At 35.3% G+C, this 20019-nt stretch overlaps 1 protein-coding gene across 2 annotated transcripts in view; it reads left to right on the plus strand.

Annotated features, from left to right (window-relative positions):
* Positions 1-20019, plus strand: part of LOC18591822 (binding protein) — a 27257-nt gene continuing 7238 nt past the window's right edge. Inside the window, exons 1-30 of one of the 2 annotated variants that reach the window (XM_007018191.3) lie at positions 1-168; positions 613-833; positions 1142-1205; positions 2028-2262; positions 3104-3280; positions 3659-3982; positions 4830-5052; positions 5989-6057; positions 6530-6976; positions 7130-7457; positions 8352-8813; positions 8897-9055; positions 9163-9312; positions 10337-10492; positions 10681-10722; positions 10866-11210; positions 11383-11556; positions 11776-11936; positions 12069-12384; positions 12508-12940; positions 13086-13422; positions 13569-13757; positions 15155-15416; positions 15571-15762; positions 15858-16076; positions 16191-16367; positions 17093-17208; positions 18249-18713; positions 18864-19077; positions 19677-19898. In XM_007018191.3, coding sequence (XP_007018253.3) covers positions 715-833; positions 1142-1205; positions 2028-2262; positions 3104-3280; positions 3659-3982; positions 4830-5052; positions 5989-6057; positions 6530-6976; positions 7130-7457; positions 8352-8813; positions 8897-9055; positions 9163-9312; positions 10337-10492; positions 10681-10722; positions 10866-11210; positions 11383-11556; positions 11776-11936; positions 12069-12384; positions 12508-12940; positions 13086-13422; positions 13569-13757; positions 15155-15416; positions 15571-15762; positions 15858-16076; positions 16191-16367; positions 17093-17208; positions 18249-18713; positions 18864-19077; positions 19677-19898 — 6777 coding nt within the window. In that variant the 5' untranslated portion in view covers positions 1-168; positions 613-714. Of the gene's footprint in view, positions 169-612; positions 834-1141; positions 1206-2027; positions 2325-3103; positions 3281-3658; positions 3983-4829; positions 5053-5988; positions 6058-6529; positions 6977-7129; positions 7458-8351; positions 8814-8896; positions 9056-9162; positions 9313-10336; positions 10493-10680; positions 10723-10865; positions 11211-11382; positions 11557-11775; positions 11937-12068; positions 12385-12507; positions 12941-13085; positions 13423-13568; positions 13758-15154; positions 15417-15570; positions 15763-15857; positions 16077-16190; positions 16368-17092; positions 17209-18248; positions 18714-18863; positions 19078-19676; positions 19899-20019 lie in introns of those variants that run through there. The other variant, XM_088808970.1, reaches the window with a different exon arrangement.

Here is a 20019-nt window from a genome sequence, read left to right on the forward strand (position 1 = left end):
TTTTTTTTTTTTTTTATTCCATTCGCTCTTTTTTTTTTCCTATTTTCTCTCTCTCATTTTTCTTTTTCATTTCTCACTAGCTCCATCGAAAGAAGCTGAAGAAAACCATTAGAACCCAGATCTTGTATCGTAAACCCTAGAAGAACGTCAGGCGTTTGATCTGATCAGGTATTTTTATCTTCCATAATCGGCGACTGCTTTATTTCTCTCGTCTTTAATCTCGTTTGCTTAAATGATCGAAAATCATCGGTGAGTTTATCTTCATCTTTTTCCTTTTCAAGATAGTTAATCTCTAATATCGTGTTCTTGAATGTTCGCCATTTTAAAGAATGTCCGTATGGCTTCCATTGGGTCATTTTTTTTATTTGATCTTCTTCGTGAAAATGTAATTACTAGGGTTGGTTTTAGTTAGTTAAATTGAATTAAGCTCTTGCTTTTTGTCGGCGTAGCGTTTTTCTGTTAAAGAAGAGGAAATTAGAACTGACGTGATAAAATGTGTTTAAAAAGAATAAATAAAAACGAAAGTTCTGGTGCGAATTATTTGTTTAAACTGAATTTATTACTGCTTAGTGTACTATACTGAAGCATTTGACCCTGGTTTAATGTGAACAGCTTGGTTGATCTTGGCGAAAAAGTGATGGTCTGGAATGGCCATCTGTTTCTTGATTGTTGGCTTATGAAACTGTAATTATTGTATAAATCTTAGTGGTAAGCATGAACATTGTGAAGGGTGTAGCCGACCTTATTCGTCGGACATCTAGTGGCCAAACTGGAGATTCACCAGGGGCACAAGGGGAGAGGTTGTCTCTTCCTACTCCAAGGATCTGCTTCAGGTACTGATGCTGGCTGGCTGTTATTGTTTTACAAATCTCCGGTTATAATATGGGTGTTCTAATGGAGTTTATAAGTCTGTAAAATTTGGAAATTTGAGCACTTTGGTTTAAACTTATTGTTGAAGAATTTCAGTAGTTGCTTATTTTGACAAGAGTCTAGCTGTTCCTAATTTGTGTTTGGAGATGTATATTTATCTGTTGGATGCACTTGATTTACCTTAAGTTGTTGGTCCTGAACCTTCATTTTGTTCAAGCTGAATCATTATTAGTTATTTTAGTTCTACATTCTTTTTGGTATTTTCTTCCAGTGAAGTAGATGATGAGGCAGTTTTGAGTACTCTGTGGGAGAGATATGAGAACACTGTTGATAAGGTATGCGCTGCCTGAAAAGTTCTCTAAATTCTTTTAAGTTATTATAGTTTCAGCATACCGTTAATAGAATTTTTTTCTCATTCATATCAATTCATGTATGGTGTGTTTTTCTTTTCCTAGATTTGATCCAAGAAAAAGAAACTGGTAACAACTTGGAAGGAGGTGATAATGACATATAATCTAGACTATAATTGGACTACCTTTTAAAGGAAGTGTGTTCATTCTGCTTAAGAAGTTAAAAGGTTTTGAGAAGAAACCTTTCTTGAATCTTTGAGCATTTTAGTTTGTTCACAATTGTGTAGTATTCTTGTAGCATGCTTAACTAGTCTCAAGGTATTCAATTTAAAACTTTAAAGGCTTTTAGATGCCACTGAACAATTAATTTCGGTAGGTTTTATACATATTTTCTCACTTTAGGCTATCTTTCATTAGTTTTGAGCAATTATTTTATCAATTTATTTCTTTTTTCTCCTGCTATTCAGCTCTTTCTAATTAAGCTTAGCTTTCTTAAAGTATTCTCCTATTCTAGAGTCTGTTTAGTCTTAGTTATAGATAGATACTTGCTGGCCAAAGCTTGGATTGGGGGTAGGGTAGGACATGGTCACAAAGCTGACCATTAACATTCCGTTAAATCACCTGACTTTGAAAATCAGAGTTTAGGCATCTATTTCAGTTTGAGATCTAGTCTGTGTTCAATGTAGTCCTGGCCTGTTGTTTGCATGGTATTTGTCATTAGATTGTAGCCTGCTGTGAGAATTTATGACTATAACTTTTTTGTTTTCCTATATTAATGGATGTTTTCCCCAATTTGCATGATTTTAGGTGGAAAAGAAAAAGTTGTTTCAGGTTTTCCTCAAGCAGTTTCTGACAGTATTCAAGAACTGGGAGCCTGTTAATGGTGGCCAGTTGCCAGAGGCTGCTTCAACAACTGTTCAAGCTGCAGAGTATTCAACAAGTGTTAATGATGTAGTTGTTGGCTGCTCTGCTGGGCATCCTGCTGAAGTCATTTTGACTTTGACTGAAGAGATCATGCAATTAACCACATTGGTCTCTGAGTGTAAGTTGATTTATATCCTCTGAGCAAGTTGCTTTCATCTGGGCAGACTATTTTGTTGATAGGTAGGTCTTATTTTTATGACGATATATTGGAAAAGAATGAGAAAAATTTGAAGACTATAAAATAAAGGGAAAACTAGAACTCCTGTGATTTGAAACCTTTGTCCTATATGCAAATGATAAAGATTTAATTAACTGATTACATTGAAAAAAAGTAAAATTTCAATTTGTAACTTAAACACTCGTTCGAACTAGTTCAATTGAAGTTTATTTATTTTTTCAATGTGATAATCGATTACAATATCATTCTTGGCAACTTTATTGGAATCCCTTGTAATTGCTAAAGTTCCTTTTTATGGTAGTATGTTGTAGGCTCATCTGGTAGTGGAAGTTAAAGTACTTCTCTTATAGTGATGAATAAATGGCAATTTCTATTAATTTAGGTTGTTTCTGGAATCGAGTTCGGATTCGCCTAATTGAAGAGCTTTTTGTTTGATTTCCAAGTCGTCCTATTATGTGTAATTTCAATAATTCTGATATGCTTTGCAGACTGTTATACTTTTGCTGAACTAATAATTTCATACTTATTCAAAGCAAGTCACATTATTATCATTATGTCCTTTAAGCATTTAGTGAATTATTTTGCAATATTAAATTAGCCACAGGGTATCTTTTCTACAATATAGGGCATTATTTCTGGAGATTATTATAGCTAGATATGGTATTATGCTGTCACTTAATTCTTCCCATTTTTTAAGAGTTTCTCTTCTTAAATATAGATTGATTGAATATTTAGTGTAAATATTTCTAAATTGTCATTGCATATGCTTTATTTTCTCCAGTAAATAATGGTGTGGGACGCACAGCAACCGACATTCCAGCAGCTTCCATAATCTTGATTATCACTTCTGAAGGATTACCTGTTTTGGATGCTTTAAAAATTGTTACTCGTTCGATGCATAATTGCAGAGTTTTTGGCTACTATGGTGGGATTCAGAAACTTACAGCATTAATGAAAGGTATGTTATATTGTTAATGGCCTCTATATTGTTATTTGAGATGCTTGCAGTTTTTGGTTGTGGTTGATTGATACCGAAATTTAGGGTTGCTTGTGGTTAGAAGTGTGTGCTTCCTATAGTATCCAAATTTGTGGTGATGTAGCTATTTGTAAAAATTGTTTTGAATCTTCAATGCAATTAGGTAAGGTTTCTTTTTCAATTAGGCATTACATTAAATCGGGATTCTTGAATATGATTAGTTGTGTGTTGATTTTTCCCATTAATTCTGATATAAAATTGTGATTTCGTCCATAGTTCTGATCTAGATTTATTGGAAGTCTGTGAATTTTATGGCTGAATTTCCAGTTCAATTTTTCATTTTTATTTTTTTTATTCCAGGGGCAGTTATCCAACTCAAAACAATGACTGGGGCACTTTCTGCTGATGAAAATTTTTCTAATTTGATGGCAGAGAAAACAGGGTTCTTGCAGCGAGTACTTGTATATGTGGTTTCAATCATATGTAGCTTTATTGATTTAAATTCAAATGTATATGAGAAAGCTCAATTGTACAGTAATACCAAAGATTTTTCTGTACTTGGTGCTTCATCTTCAATTGAATTTTCTAATAGTTTAAAGGGTCCTCTTTCTGAAACAAGGCTACATTGGCATCAAAAGGGAGTTGTCTCAGTAATGGAAGCTGGTGGCCTTAATTGGTTAGTAGGTAAGGTAGGCAATTTTGTTTGTCATCATACATAACTTGGTAATATATGAGAACCATTTGCTGCAATATTCTTCTGTTTTTTTTTTTTTTCATTTGATAAGTGAAGAGCTACAGAAAAGAATAGATACCAAGGGGCTGCAATATGGTTATTAATGATTATGCTGAATAGTGAAAAATTCTAACCTTATAAGTGGTCACTGAATTGGTTCACTTCTTTAATATGTGTCATTATACTTTGGATTGAGTCTCCTTATATCTTCCAGATTGATTTCTTTTGTGTGCTTTTTGATTTAATATGACTGCCTCGCCTCTCTTCTCTCTCTCACATTAGCTGTTATCTTGCTAGTGTTGTTTATTTCCCTCTGCTTTAAATCATTTTGTGCAGTAACTTGCTTATGATTAATTAGACACTCATTTTTTTGATTTGTTTGGTTGTAATCTTAATGTTTTTGTTAATCATTGGGACCTTTTGCAACATTTGGGGAGTATAAGACTTACTTTGGTTGGCATGTTTGACTATATTGTTGTCATTTCAATATATATATATTATTTGTAATTGAACATTTACCTAGGGACAGTGACTTGTGTACTTATATTTTACCTCTTCCTGACCTTGACTCCATCCCTATACCTCAAGCACTCCACTGTCTTAAACGGATGGCAGCATTTGCACACCCTGGGGGCTTGAAAGTACATCTAGGATTTGGTTACCACCAGACGTCATGAATGTAAACTTAACAGTATTTTCAGTTGCAATGTTTCTTAAATTGAAACTAACACAATATATTTGTGAATTTGTGTTTTTTTGCATTTGATTTTCTGTTCACGGAAGCTGTTTGTTTTTCAGAGTTGTTGCGTGTCATCAGAAGGTTGAGTATGAAAGAACAGTGGACAGATATGTCACTTCAGTGCTTGACATTAAGAACTCTTTGTTTTGCATTATCTGATAATCCACGTGGTCAAAATCATTTCAAAAGCATTGGGGGGCTTGAAGTTCTATTGGATGGACTTGCACTTCCATCAATTAATATGCTACTCTTAAAGAGTGCCTCACATGTTGATGGACAAAGGTACTTTTACTAACTTGTTTTGGATGTTCACTTATGTCTTGATATTTTATTGAGCATGCTAGTTCTCTACATTTGATTCTATTTGGTTTGGTTGTTGAAGAGAAAGAACTGGAACAATGCCCTTCTATACATTTGATCACCTTCTTTTAAGTTTTCATCAGCTTTATTTCCACCCCACCCTGTTTTTTGGGTCATTTGACTACATGACTAAGTTAAGTATATCATGTGATAATTTTTCTGGTTCAATTTCTTTCCTTTCCTGCCCCCCTCCCCTCCAAAGTTTAAAACTTGAATTTTAGTTAAATTCGTAACGAGTTTCATGGATAGATGCTATGTGCAGTTGTGTTCATATTGTATTGTATGATTGGTTTAGTTTCTAGAAGATTTTTACTCTCTGTTTAGCATCCAGCATATACATCTGTACACTTGCTAAATCCTGTAGATAGAGCCAAAGTAATGGCTAAGATATCCTGTCCCTAGCCATTGTTTGTTGATTATTGTCTTTGACTATATGATGGCTTTTTTTTCAAGTTGTTCAAGAACTTCTATGAAGAGAAAGAAAGAGCTCGGATTGGCTTAGTTGGCTTGTTTTATTAGTGCCTCCTTTGAGAAGCTCTCTACATCAGATATATGATCCCACACTACCCAAATGGGTTTAGGGTTGCTAAACATGGCTTGTATCTGGTGATAGTTAGTTGGGTAGGCTATCTGAAAATCTGCTAGGCTTATCTTTGAATCTTTTAGCTTTTTCTGGGAAGCTAATGCTCAGTGATCTTACAACATTTTCCTATTAGTTCTTTCCATTCTGAAGCCTTCGAATTTAATTTGTGTGTGTGAAGAACATTAATTGTCTATGCATCTTTTGAGAGGAACATTTATTCCTTCTTTATTTTTCTCTTTCTTGATCTTATGATCTGGTGGTTAACTTTTATGCAGAGAGCAGAGTACCTTGCTGAAAATTTTCCAGCTCCATGTCCTTTCTTTGGAAGTTCTTAGGGAGGCTGTGTATCCTATATGTCACTTCTCTTGTATACTGAATCTTGTGTATAGGTTCACTTTTTGCAATTTAATGATTTAATTGTTTTCTTTGGAAAATGAAATTTATGCCTTGTATGCTAAATGGAATTATATCACTCTCCTGTAGATAAAACTCAATCTGACACTAAGTCCGTTCCTGCCAGGATGCTGTACCGGTTAATGTTAGAGCTTAAGTTGCCAATCTGTCATCTGCCTTTGACACTGAGGACACTTTAGTGAGGATACTGTCTTAAATTTCAAACTGGTTTTGTTTAGTATAGTGATTGCCAACTCACCCTTTTCTTTTCTCCATTCCTCCTGTGTGTAATAAAGTGGATTTTATTTATCCAATGAAATCAGTGACAGTAGGGGTTTCTTTCTGAATTTATTGGCCCAAATATAATAATTTATATCATCAGGTATGTGTGAATACATATGAATGACCTTAACAAGTAATCAGCTTTGGCAATGTGAATAACCTACAGTTTCTATGTGAAAATGGAAGAGTTCATAAATTCGCAAATAGCTTTTGTTCACCTGCTTTCATGCTTCAAGAGTACAAGCAGCAGATGAAGAATTCAGTTCCACAGGATGGCAGTCAAACATCCATTGACAATAATGCTAAAAGTGGTTTGGCAGAGCCTTCTGCTCCTTTATCTGAGAAGGCTTCTTATCATCAACTTTGGAATGATTGTGTTGTCGAGTTGAGCAGAGTACTAAGCTCATTCCTTCTTGCTCCAGAAGATGTGAAATTTCTTCATGGCCAAGCAACCTCTGGTCGGATTCCCATGCCAATTTCTTCAGTTTATACCGAACTTTCAATTAAATGGGTCATGAGGGTTCTTCTTACAGTTTTCCCATGCATAAAGGCTTGTTCAAATCAAAATGAATTGCCAAACCATTTATGGTAAGGTTACTCTCTCCCTTCCTATTTCTATTGTAGTTATGGTGCCATTTAAGCAGACTCCTGCAAGCTATGATTCTGTTTTCCTTTAGCACATTGTTTTCTCCCCTCATTTTTAACCTTCCCCACCACTTTCCCCTGTTATTTTTCTTGTAGGGTGTTCATCAGTACCTTGCAGCATTGTGTTCTTAATGCTTTCAGGAAGGTTCTTGTTTCATCACCAGCATTGCTTGAAGTGTTTCGTAAAGAGGGAATTTGGGACCTTATCTTCTCTGAGAACTTTTTCTATTTTGGACAAGCTTCAGAAGAATTTTCTGAAGAGTTTAGTCCATACCATGAGGAGTCTCCAGAAAAGCTTGAAAAATGTTCTGCTTCTGGTAACAATTCCGTTCAACTAAAATTTAGTGGGGTTGAAATTATTCCAATAGAAGTGATTTCACTTGTGGAATTAGCAGCAACTTCTAATGGGAGTGTCCATAACTTGGTATGTTCTTGTTACATCCAAGATATTCTTTGTAAAACAGTTTAGTCGTCATTGTGCTTCATGCACGAATAAATAATTTCTTACCTAGTTAGCCTTGTGATAATAAATTGCTTTGAAAGGGGGGGATACCTAGATTTGAGGTTGAAATTGACAAAGGTGACTAGCAAGGGCAAGTCAGAGGTGTTGTGGGCTTTATTAGAAGTCAGGCACTGTGATGAAAATCTGTCTCTGAAAATATTCAGTACTACACTTGAACTATTCATCCAATGCTTGTGTAATCATATTTTAATGTGGAATTCATGTGGGTCCAATGTATACGCTAAAATGCTGAAATTGCAATGGTGGACATAGCCAGTACAACAATAGTGGTGGAAATTTGTTGACTTAAGAATTTCTCTATATCTGATTTTAGTGTTTTTAGCCATTTTGCATGCGTATGCTGTTAATTTCTTTTACCTATAATATCCAAGCACCATGCTGATTGAAAGATTTTAGTTTTGTGTTTCTTGTATTTCACATATTGGTAATTGCTTATTATAGAATTAATTCGGCAAAGTTTGGTGGTATGGAAAATACAATCCATAAGTTGTTGGAGAATATATAGCGTAGGCATTTAACATTCTTAATTATATGTTTTGGCATTATTATAAACATTTAAGTTGATGCCTTTCATATGGTTATGTATTTTGGTAGAGACATATGATAGTTTGTGATGTTTTTGTCTGGGTGCATGTTTAATATTTTTCCTTATATGTGCTTGTAAGTGTTATGCCTATGAATGTTCCAATTTGTTCTATGTTCCTAAAAGGATTTATTCTTGATTTGATTGTAATGGCTTGTATTTTTGTGCTTAGGAGTTTGCTTACATTTCACTTTCTCCCTTTGTTGTCACAGCCTGAATTGTCTGCTTTATTGGAAGCCCTTGAACAATCTGCTTGTAATCCTGAGATTGCTAGTGTTCTTGCAAAAAGTCTGCTTCGGATATTACAGCTTTCAGCCGAAAAAACTATTGCTTCCTTTAAGGCACTCAATGCAGTTTCCAGGGTTCTTAAAGTTGCTTGCATTCTAGCCCAAGAATCTAGAAGGTCAGGAAATTTGAGCCCTGTGATTGAGAATAATTCTTTGGAAGGGTTTCGACCTCATGGTTATCAGAGATTTGATTCAAGTGAGACATCCCAAAGTTGGATCAAATGCATGGAAACATGCATGGATCTCTTTATGGAATTTTTCTTGGTAGCAGATGATGCTAGAAGTTTGGTTTTGCATGATTCTACCTGCATTGATTGTTTGTTTGAATTGTTTTGGGAAGAAGGTTTGAGAAATCATGTCCTTAGATACATTTTTGACCTCATGAAGGTATGGCACTGTTATAAAGCTTTTTCTGGTCTTTTTTTACTAACTTGTTAAGCAATAAACCCATTCTTTTTCCATATTTTTAGATTGTATCACTATCTGAAGAAGATCGAAAAGCGATATTGTACTTGTGTTCAAAATATTTAGAAACCTTCACTCTTATAAAGGAGCGTGAAAAAAGCTTTGCTGAACTGTCTATTAATCTATTGGTTGGAATGATAGATTTGCTCCAGAGTGATCCAGTGGTATGTTCCCTGTACTGTTCAACTTCGCCATGCCTTTCTCTAAAGCTGTCTTTGGGAACTTGGCTATTGAGTTTTATATTAATGTCTTACACATCATGTTTCTTCAGCATTACCAGGCTTTATTTCGAGATGGAGAATGCTTTTTGCATGTTGTCTCTTTATTAAATGGCAATCTTGATGAGGCAAATGGAGAGAGGTTGGTTTTGATTGTTTTACAAACTCTTACCTGTCTGCTTGCAAGCAATGATGCCTCAAAGGTAATTTGCATTCCTTCTTTCATTTGTTTCCTTGTTTGTTAAGTCTTTCTGGAATGGTTGAATGCTTGATATATGTTTATCCTGTTGAGTGCAAACAAGTGGTCTTTCTTAGTGAAGGATTTGCTCCAGTACTAGTTTCTCTCTTTATTGCAGTTTTTAATGTGGCTGCCATCTGTTTGTCTACATCCTTATATGTGAGAACACTGAAAACCTTTCTAACTGGTCTGACTTTGCCTAAAATGTAGTTTTAAGTGTCATGCGTGTTTATTAAAGGAATGCAAAGTCCAATTTGTTTTACTGGGATCTTTTTGTCTTGTGTAATATTTCTGTGCAACCCTATGTGAAAGGCTGCTGCACTTAATGTGGAAAGTAAGTATGGATTGATGCATTTGGAATTCATGGCCTTTAGTAGTCTGCATAGCAGGGAATTTCTTGTTTGTACTTGAGATTAGAGTTGGCAAATGGGCTGGTTTGGGTTGGGGTCTTCTCGGGTTCAGAAAGTTCTGGGCTTTGGTCGTTTTGGGATCGGATTAGGTTCAGGCCATTTTAGATTTTATGCAAGATGTAGCCATTTCAAATGAGGTTCGGGTCATTTTCAGTTCCGATTATCATGGTTTTTGGCCATTTTTGGTTTGGGTCTTTGACTTGATGGTCAATTCGGGTTTAGGCAGGTTTGAGTTTGGGCTTTTTTGGTACATTTTCTTGTTTGGGTTGGTTTTGCCACCTCTACTTTAGATGATAAAGGGCTAGACAGTAAGCTCTAGAACTAGAACTAATATTTGTAGAATGTCAAAAGGAAAACACTTGGGACATCTAGAGCTGGCATTGAGTTTTAGTTCTGTATGTTTAAGATTTTTAGGTGTTTATTGGTTGCTCCTGTCATGCTTTTAAAGCACACCTGTCTAATTAGGCTGACATTATCCTTTTGCATTACAATATGAAGAATTATAATGGGGTCTTGGCAATTATTCGTTCATTGTTCTCATGTATTGTACCATTTTGTATTCATTAATTAATTTTACAGGTAGCATTTAGAGCTCTTGTTGGCAAGGGTTATCAGACATTGCAAAGTTTGCTGTTAGACTTCTGCCAATGGCATCCAAGTGAAGCACTTTTAAATGCACTTCTTGATATGCTTGTTGATGGAAAGTTTGAAATAAAAGGGAGCCCTCATATAAAGGTGATTTAATCTCCTGAAGTTTCTCTATGACCCACTGTCACACCCTTGCTGTCTGGTTACTTTAAATGATTTTATGATCTTTCGTCATTTTCCTCATTGCACTTAGTTTTGAAAAAATTGTTGTCTTTGGATTGGTGCCGCTGTCTGTCTTCTCATATATGCTTTTTTCTTTTTCTGTTTTGATTCAGAATGAAGATGTTATCATACTGTATTTGAGTGTTCTACAGAAGGTTAGTAATTCATTTTTCTTGGTTTGCTCTACTCTGTTTGATAGTACTAAATTTCCTCAGAATCTGTTTTAGCTGATTTGTACCGTACGAAATAGAAGTCATTTGAATTTGATGTCATTATTTGCTATTTTGTGATTGGCCAGAGCAGTGAGTCTTTGCGGCATTATGGTCTCAGTGTGTTTCAGCAGCTGCTTAGGGATTCCCTTTCCAATCGAGCTTCATGTGTTGCGGCAGGGATGCTTAATTTCCTTCTTGATTGGTTCGTCGAAGAAGATGATGACAGTGTCATTTTGAAAATTGCACAACTGATTCAGGTTATTGGTGGCCATAGCATATCTGGGAAGGATATTCGCAAGATCTTTGCTCTCCTCCGAAGTGAGAAAGTGGGGACTCAACAGCAGTACTGCTCATTATTATTGACCACTGTTTTGTCAATGCTAAATGAGAAGGGGCCAACTGCCTTCTTTGATCTCAACGGGAATGATTCTGTAAGTCTTTTTGGTGTCTTTGGGAGCATTTCTGAAGATAATTTCTTCTAGCTTAAAGACAGATTTTAATCTAATATCCTTCCACAAACATTGGAGCATGTTTCTTTTAATTATTGTGACTTATGACTATGATTTGTACCTGATATTCATATATCTATGTATTTTTTTGTAGGGAATCATAATTAAGACACCTGTGCAATGGCCTCTCAACAAGGGTTTTTCTTTTTCATGTTGGCTTAGGGTTGAGAACTTCCCGGGCGATGGAACAATGGGCCTTTTCAAATTTCTCACAGAAAATGGAAGAGGGTGCTTAGCAGCAGTAGCAAAAGACAAACTTATTTATGAGGTGAATATATGATGTGTTTGTCTCTAGGAAGTTTCTTCCAAAGCTTAATTCATATTCCAACTGAAAATGCATTGTGTGCGTATTTCCTAGTAAATAGAAAAGAATTCCCATGCCCGCTTACAGACACACACAAAGATAGTCGGCTTGCTTTCATTTTATGTCTTGGGCATTACTGCCAATTTCTTGCAATTATTGATATATTTCTCATGTCCTTCACAGTCTATCAATCTGAAACGACAGTATATCCGGATGCATGTTAATCTAGTCAGGAAGAAATGGCATTTTCTTTGTATTACTCATACCATTGGAAGAGCATTTTCTGGGGGTAGCCTATTGAGATGTTATCTTGATGGTGATCTTGTGTCTTCTGAAAGATGCAGGTATCATGCCACCTTTAATTATTCTCAGTTTGAGTTTTACTTTTTATCATTAAAAGCTTTTCATGTTTTGAGAGGAATATTTTTTCCAGCACTGATAAGTTTCCTCCTGACCCTCATTTTTTCATGCCTCAGATATGCAAAGGTCAATGAATTATTGACTAGTTGCTCCATTGGTACAAAGATCATCTTGTCTCAAAATGAAGAAGATGATACCCTGGGCTCCATCCAGGCTTCGTTTCCCTTTCTTGGTCAGATTGGTCCAGTTTATTTGTTTTGTGATGCCATTTCTTCTGAGCAAGTCAAGGCTGTACATTCTCTTGGACCAAGCTATATGTATTCTTTCCTTGATAAAGAAGCCCCTGCATTTGGGGATAACCCATTGCCTAGTGGAATTCTTGATGCAAAAGACGGTCTTGCATCCAAAATTGTATTTGGACTCAATGCACAGGTTCTTTTCCCCCCCCTTTCAGGGACACACACATACACATGCAGACAATTACACGCATGCATGTCTAAAAGGCAATTCTGTTTCTGTGTCTTGCTGAACCCTAGATGTTGATTCCTTTTTCAGGCAAGTGATGGCAAGAAATTGTTTAATGTCTCACCTGTTCTGGATCATGCATTGGATAAGAGTTTATTTGAAGCAACTATTATGGTTGGTACACAGTTATGCTCTAGACGCTTGCTCCAAGAGATAATTTACTGTGTTGGAGGTGTATCTGTGTTCTTCCCTCTTATCACTCAGTCTGATAGATATGAAAATGATGAAAGTGGAGTTTTGGAAAGTACACTGCTCCTGCCTGTTGCAAAAGAGCGTCTGACCGCTGAAGTTATTGAGCTTATTGCTTCTGTTTTAGATGATAATTTAGCAAATCTGCAACAAATGCATCTTCTTTCTGGATTTTCAATCCTGGGATTTTTATTGCAGTCACTTCAACCTCAGCATCTCAATAATGAAACACTCTCTGCATTGAAGCATTTGTTTCATGTTGTATCTTCCTGTGGTATGATTATGAAGCATATCAAGTTCTATTTATGTAGTAATTATTCATATTCATATACTCACTTGATTTTCTTTTTAATGTAGTTATTTTCGTGCACATTTATGAATATATCTCATTCATATTGATGTTTCTGTTTCTTCTTTAGGATTGGCAGAGCTGCTCATGGAAGAAGCCATGTCTGCCATTTTTCTTAATCCCCTTATCTGGCTGTACACAGTTTACAATGTGCAGCGTGAGCTGTACATGTTTCTCATTGAACAATTTGATAATGATCTGAGGTTGCTTAAAAGTTTGTGTCGGCTCCCACGTGTTATTGACATTATACGGCAGTGTTACTGGGATAATGTGAAATCTCGGTTTGCTATTGGCGGCAAGCCTCTTTTACATCCTCTTACTAAGCAAGTTATTGGAGAAAGACCTGGTAGAGACGAAATACATAAAATTCGTCTTCTTTTATTAAGTCTTGGTGAAATGAGCCTCAGGTATGTATTCACAAGTAAATAAGGGCATCTGATGTTGCCTAATGTACAGTATTTGATCTGCTGTTTCATTTTGATAGATATATATAGCACATTATTATTTTTTGTTGTTTTTCAGTTTTCTTAACAAAACTTTTGCATGTATGCAGGCAAAATATAGCACCAGCTGATGTAAAAGCTCTTATAGCCTTTTTTGAAACAAGCCAAGATATGACATGCATTGAGGATGTTTTACATATGGTTATACGTGCTGTTACTCAAAAATCATTGCTTGTTTCCTTCCTTGAACAAGTAAATCTGATAGGTGGCCGCCACATTTTTGTCAATCTGCTACAGAGGTATGCCTTCTGCATTAAGAGTTTAATGCACAAACTTTTTACAGACAATGGTACCTTCTCTGTTTCATTAAAGAATGGCTTCCAGCATTTTTTTTCCAAATCTGTTTTTTTGTTGTGTATTTCTTTAAATTACATTAATCTTCATATAATGTATTGCCTTTAACATTGTACTTTCACACTAAGTGTGAGTTTTATATCGACAGGTTTGACATGTTATGAATTATTTGCAGTTAAGAATGAAATTAAACCCTACTGTGTTTTTTAATCAAAAACATTAATGAACTGTTGCTATAATTTTATATATACTGACACTAGGATTAAAGGGATGGAGAAGTAAAGGTTGCTTTGCCAAGATTGGAGTCATTTAGCAACATGCTCTGCCAGTTTGTTGTTACTTGGATTTAGTATTGACATTTTACAGTGTAGTTGCCTTTTTCATTTGCCACATCGGCCATGGTTATGTTTTCCCCTTTTTATATATTTTAGTTTCTCTAATTTCTATCATTTGGTATATTTGTTACTGGACAGCATTGAAAAGATATTGAACAAACTAGTATTTTGAAAAGCAATGGAGGTGCATGTTTTCATCAATCAATTTAAATGGTGCTTGAATCGCTCCTTTGGTAGATTAAGGGCTTAGAAAACTAAGGCTTACTATAACACATAAATTTAGGACAAAAAGTGTTGCTGATGAAGAGTCTTCATCTGTATTGAACATGAATTGGGTACTGGATTTAAAATACAACCTAGGATTATCCTACTTTGGTATAAACAATGTGTCATGCCTTTAGCTTTTGTGGCCTATTGGCAACTCCCTCTCTGAGGGGAAGGGTCAAGATTTAAATTATAAGAGTGGTGGTTTTGGAGATTTGTGTGTGGGTTGGGGGGGGTGTTTGGGTGGAGCTGTGGTTTTCACTGGTTTTGTATTTCACTTTTACTAGTGATATGATTTTTCCCTGAAGTCAAATATTGCCATTGAATCCTTGGAAATAATCTTTGTCAAGAGACCATACTATTTTTCTCAAGCATCTGTGGACCGTTTTCCTCTTAATTTTGATTTTAAAACTGCATCTTTTTTTGTTCTTTTTTCTTTTTATTTTGCCACTGTGGTCTGACACAATATTGTCAACTAGAATTTTGTTAGAAAATTTTTTTAACCATTTTTTATTATTCCAAGTGTTGATTTAGAATAATATGCAGTTGCAGAAAATGTTCAAGTTTCTGAACCAAGTGCAAGCTTAAGTATTTTTTGCTTCAGTAGTTAGCTTATAGTTTTTTTATAAATTAATGCATTTAACTTCCTGTGAATGACTTTAATTACTTTGATTGGAATCTGCAAAAGTGATCTATTTAAGAGAGAAAGTTGTAATAGTCATCCTTCAATTTATTTTGTGTAGGGAATATGAGCCCATCAGATTGCTTGGCTTACAGTTTCTAGGAAGACTTTTGGTTGGTTTGCCATCAGAGAAAAAGGGGCCAAGATTTTTCAATCTTGCTGTTGGAAGATCAAAATCTCTTTCAGAAAACAGCAAGAAAATCAGCTCAAGGATGCAACCACTCTTCTCAGCTATATCTGACAGGTTGTTTAAATTTCCGCAGACGGATAATTTGTGCGCCACCTTGTTTGATGTTCTTCTAGGTGGTGCTAGCCCCAGACAGGTGATCAACCAAATCATGGATTGTTTTTGCTCATTTTTCTGTTAGTTTAGTATGTTTTAGCTGTTGTTTCTGTTACTCTTTTGATTGCCTGTGGTAGTGGTAATTCTCTGATATTTTTCCACCTGTATTGTTTCTTGAAAATGTTTGTTTACAGGTGTTACAGAAAAACAGCCTGGTTGACAAGCAGAGGGGCAGAGGAAATAATTCTCACTTTTTCCTTCCTCAGATCTTGGTTCTGATTTTCAGATTCCTATCTAGCTGCAAAGATGCATCTGCAAGAATGAAAATAATTAGTGATCTACTTCACCTTCTTGATTCAAATCCTCTGAATATAGAAGCTTTAATGGTACTGCATTCAGTTAATTATTGATATCATATTTATGCTGTGTATGCTTTTAAAAATGCTATCCAATTATCTAATTATTCAAAATTTTCAATTAGGAATATGGTTGGAATGCTTGGTTAACAGCTTCTGTGAAACTTGATGTGGTAAAAGACTATAGGCCTGATTCAAGATATCAAGGTGACTATGAAACAAATGAGCAAAATCTTGTGAGGAGGGTTTTTTGTATTGTTCTCTGTCACTATATACAATTTATAAAAGGTGGCTGGCAACAGTTAGAGGAGACAGTGAATTTTCTACTTCTGCAGTGTGGGCAAGTATGTCAAATTCCTTACCATGTTGCAAAAGTATCTATATATTTTAATTTGAGTTCTTTATGATGTTTTTTAGCCCATTAATGGATAATTACTTTAATTTCTTTTTCTTGATAGGGTGGCATATCATGTCAATACCTGCTTTGTGACATATATGACAACTTAATTCAAAGGCTGGTAGATTTATCTGCCGAGGAGAATATTTTTAGTTCACAGCCTTGTCGGGACAATACATTATACTTTCTGCGACTGGTTGATGAGATGCTTGTCTCTGAATTTGGCAACAAACTTCCGGTACCAACTTACTTGAGAATCTGACTGGATTATGTTTATTCTTGGTTTATCTGCAATTCTGTTATGGAAAAGTTTTTCATTGTATATTTCACTGCCTCAAAATCCCTAACATCCCCACCTTAAAGATGTGGAGGAAGAATATGTTAGGCTACGGCAAAGAGAAGGCACAGGTGGTTCTAAAGCTTTGTCATTAGATTCTCGCTATACATGTTTTGAAAGAACAAGTCAAATTCACTTGATTATCTTGCTCTTATTCTCTAGGCAATACTTCCAATTATAGGATAATCAAGAATGAATATGAGATAATGAAAAGGTCTCGTTTATCTCTTGCAATATCATGCAAGTACATTGTTATTTATGTTTCTGCTCTCATTGAACTTATAAAAATCACATGCCAATCAGAGGATTTGAAGTTTTTAGGCTGTTCCTGTGAACCTGAAGTAGTGGGTCTAGTTGGCAAAAACTAATTGAGAAAGTACATCTTTCATTCAGATTTGTTATTTGTTGGTTTTAGTAAAAATTGCAATAAGTTCTTTCATAAATTGATTGAACATGTATTTATTAGCATGTTTGAAATTTGTGCATTCAAATATTTGGAAATTTAGGAATACTTATAATAAAAAAAAACACTTTAGAATATACAAGTATGTTTTATGATTTGGCTTGTCGTTTTCTACTTATGTAGTTTTCTAGCCCCACTTAAGAATGATGTTAAATTCATGCAGTTTCCAGCAAATAGCTCCGAGTCGACTCTGTATTCTTTAGAGGTAGAAAGCCAGAAAGATTATACCACTGTGTTGCATGAGGTCTTGCAAGGAGAATTTGATGACAAAGTATCTGGGTACTATCTCTAAAACTGATATGTTCCTTATTATCTGTTTGTGGCTTAGTTGAGATGAATTTATGTGGGTTATTAAGATTTAATGATTTCTTCCATCTATGGTCAAATACTAAATCTATTTGTGCGGTCACTACATAGCGATTTGCTTTTATATTTGTATGTCATTGGCTGGTTTTTCATCTTTTAACTTATCATTTAAGCCGCTAAATCACTAGAAAAGTTAGAGATAATTGGCTATTCTACCCTTTTTTATTCTTTTCCCTTCTCTTCTTTTCATATATTCTCCTCGGAATGGGTTTTTTTTTTTCTTTTTATTTTCCTTCTCCTGCCAAAAGCAAGTAAAAGTAGATACTAGTTAGCAATCCGGCTCTTGTCTAGCTTTTGTGGTTCAGGGTGATAAACCTTTTCCATATTAATAAAAAAGTAGACATGAGTATCAATTTTCTGGTGATAAAGTTTACCTGCGTTTTCTGCACAATGATGTTATATGTGATCATTGCAACAGTATATATAAGCTTTTCACCATCACAAAACCTTTCACATTTTGCACCCTTACTCTAATCATCAAATTTACCTTTGCTATAGAATTTTCAATCCAGAGGAGTATCAATTGATATGATTAGGAGAATTAGAAGCAAGTGTTGGCTTTTATTCAATTTCAAGCAAGTATAGAATTCTCTTGTGATGATGTAGGGTGCCATCGGTTGGCATTCTGTTCTTTTGTGCAAATGGTATCTACAATATCTTTAAACAGAATTAGAAATATCAAGTTGGACCGAATTTCATAAAGTTGAATATTCATATTTAAGTGCAAAGTTTCATGACTTCATATGTACTCATTTCGGAAAATTAGTTGCTGCTAACCATTGATGTTGCACCATCAAAAATGGTGTTTTTATCATTGCACTATCATTTTTACTGTGAGCCTCATAATTGAATACAACATCATGTGGACATCTATGAAGACAGTGTTCTGCCACCATATAAGATGTCCAGTAGATAGAAACTTCATCTTTCTGTTTGATTCTTTTCTTTCTCAGAAATCCAAGGGCTTCCAGGCAGCCAATATCAAGTGAAGATGGCATAACTGATGATAAGTGGTGGAATTTATTTGACAATTTATGGATTGTTATTAGTGAGATGAATGGAAAGGGTCCAAGCAAGATGATGCCTAGAATTTCAGCTTCTGTTGGGCCTTCTTTTGGCCAAAGAGCACGTGGCTTGGTAGAATCTCTTAACATTCCTGCTGCAGAAATGGCTGCCGTTGTTGTATCTGGAGGCATTGGCAATGCATTGAGTGGAAAACCAAACAAAAATGTAGATAAAGCCATGGCTTTAAGGGGGGAAAGGTGCCCAAGAATTGTATTTCGACTTTTAATCCTATACCTCTGCAGATCTTCCCTTGAAAGAGCGTCGCGCTGTGTCCAACAATTCATCTCACTTTTGCCTTCCCTTTTGGCCACTGATGATGAGCAAAGCAAGAATAGACTGCAGCTTTTCATCTGGTATTATTTCTTTATCCAATGCCCAAGCTTCCAGATTTTGTGTGACATGTAATTAGTTATCCTGAGTTCTAATGGAGGATATTAATTAATAATTTTCATTGCCTTATACTAGTTCCATGAAGATTGACAATGAAATAACATGGTGATCAGGTCTTTGCTTGCTGTAAGATCCCAGTATGGAATGTTAGATGATGGTGCTCGTTTTCATGTAATAGCACACGTGATTTGCGAAACTGTAAATTCTGGAAAGTCAATGCTTGCTACTAGCATGGTTGGTAGGGATGACTCATTTGATTCAAGCAGCCACTTGAAAGAAACAGGCTCCATTCACAATCTAATTCAGAAGGATCAAGTGCTTTCTGCGGTATGTTCTGAACTTCAAATTCAGCATCTTTTGCCATTATCAACTTTTGTTGTTTTGCTGTTTTAATCAAATGAAACTTTCTTCCTATATTTATTTTCTCTACTTATATTTCAATGTTGGGCAGTCTCCTTGAGTTAGGAAGTTCCATGGATGTTTTGCTATATTCCAAGAGTGAGACCTGTTATTTTTGTTTTCCAATTTTGTGTTGTTTATATAGACTTTGCACGGCAACCATGGTTCCAAGTGATATTCTGATTTTTCAATTAGTATGATAGTCTATTAAGTCTCTCTTCGATGGAAGAAAGAAAATGAGATGATGTTTGTTGCTCTAATGTTTCTTTTTGTGAACTTTTTGGTTTTCTGACTTGAGAAAATTTCTTTCGAGATATCTCCAAGGCTGAACATGAAGTTTGAAGATATCATATGTGCATTTCATGTTTTATTAATGCTGTTATTGCCTAAAGGCAAGCAATATAATACTAACACTGAATGTTTTGGCATGTTTTATGAGATTTGTGTTAACTGACTTGACATACTCTTTTGTGCTCCTCTTCTCTTCCAAGTTAGGCACCATTCAATTCTGTAGTTTCTTGTTTCAGGTTTCTGATGAGTCTAAGTATGTAAAGATGTTAAAATCCGACCGTAGCAGACAGTTGCAGGAGCTTCATGCTAAGATGGATGAAAATTCCTCTTTAGAAATTAATAACCAGAAGGCATTTGAAGATGAGATACAAAGTAGCTTACACACTATTCTTGCTTCAGATGAGAGCAGAAGGGCCGCATTCCTGCTTGCCCATGAGGAGGAGCAGCAAATTGTTGCTGTATGTTAAAATTTCTTCTATTGTGGAACATGTTCTTTCTTTTGGTTGTTCTTAGCTTCTTTAATAGCTCACTTTCTTTGTTTCTGACCTCATTCTTCCATTATTTAAATAATGCTGAATC

The sequence above is a fragment of the Theobroma cacao genome, chromosome 8 (genome assembly GCF_053813885.1).
Source record: "Theobroma cacao isolate CCN51 chromosome 8, ASM5381388v1, whole genome shotgun sequence".
Lineage (NCBI taxonomy): Eukaryota > Viridiplantae > Streptophyta > Magnoliopsida > Malvales > Malvaceae > Theobroma > Theobroma cacao.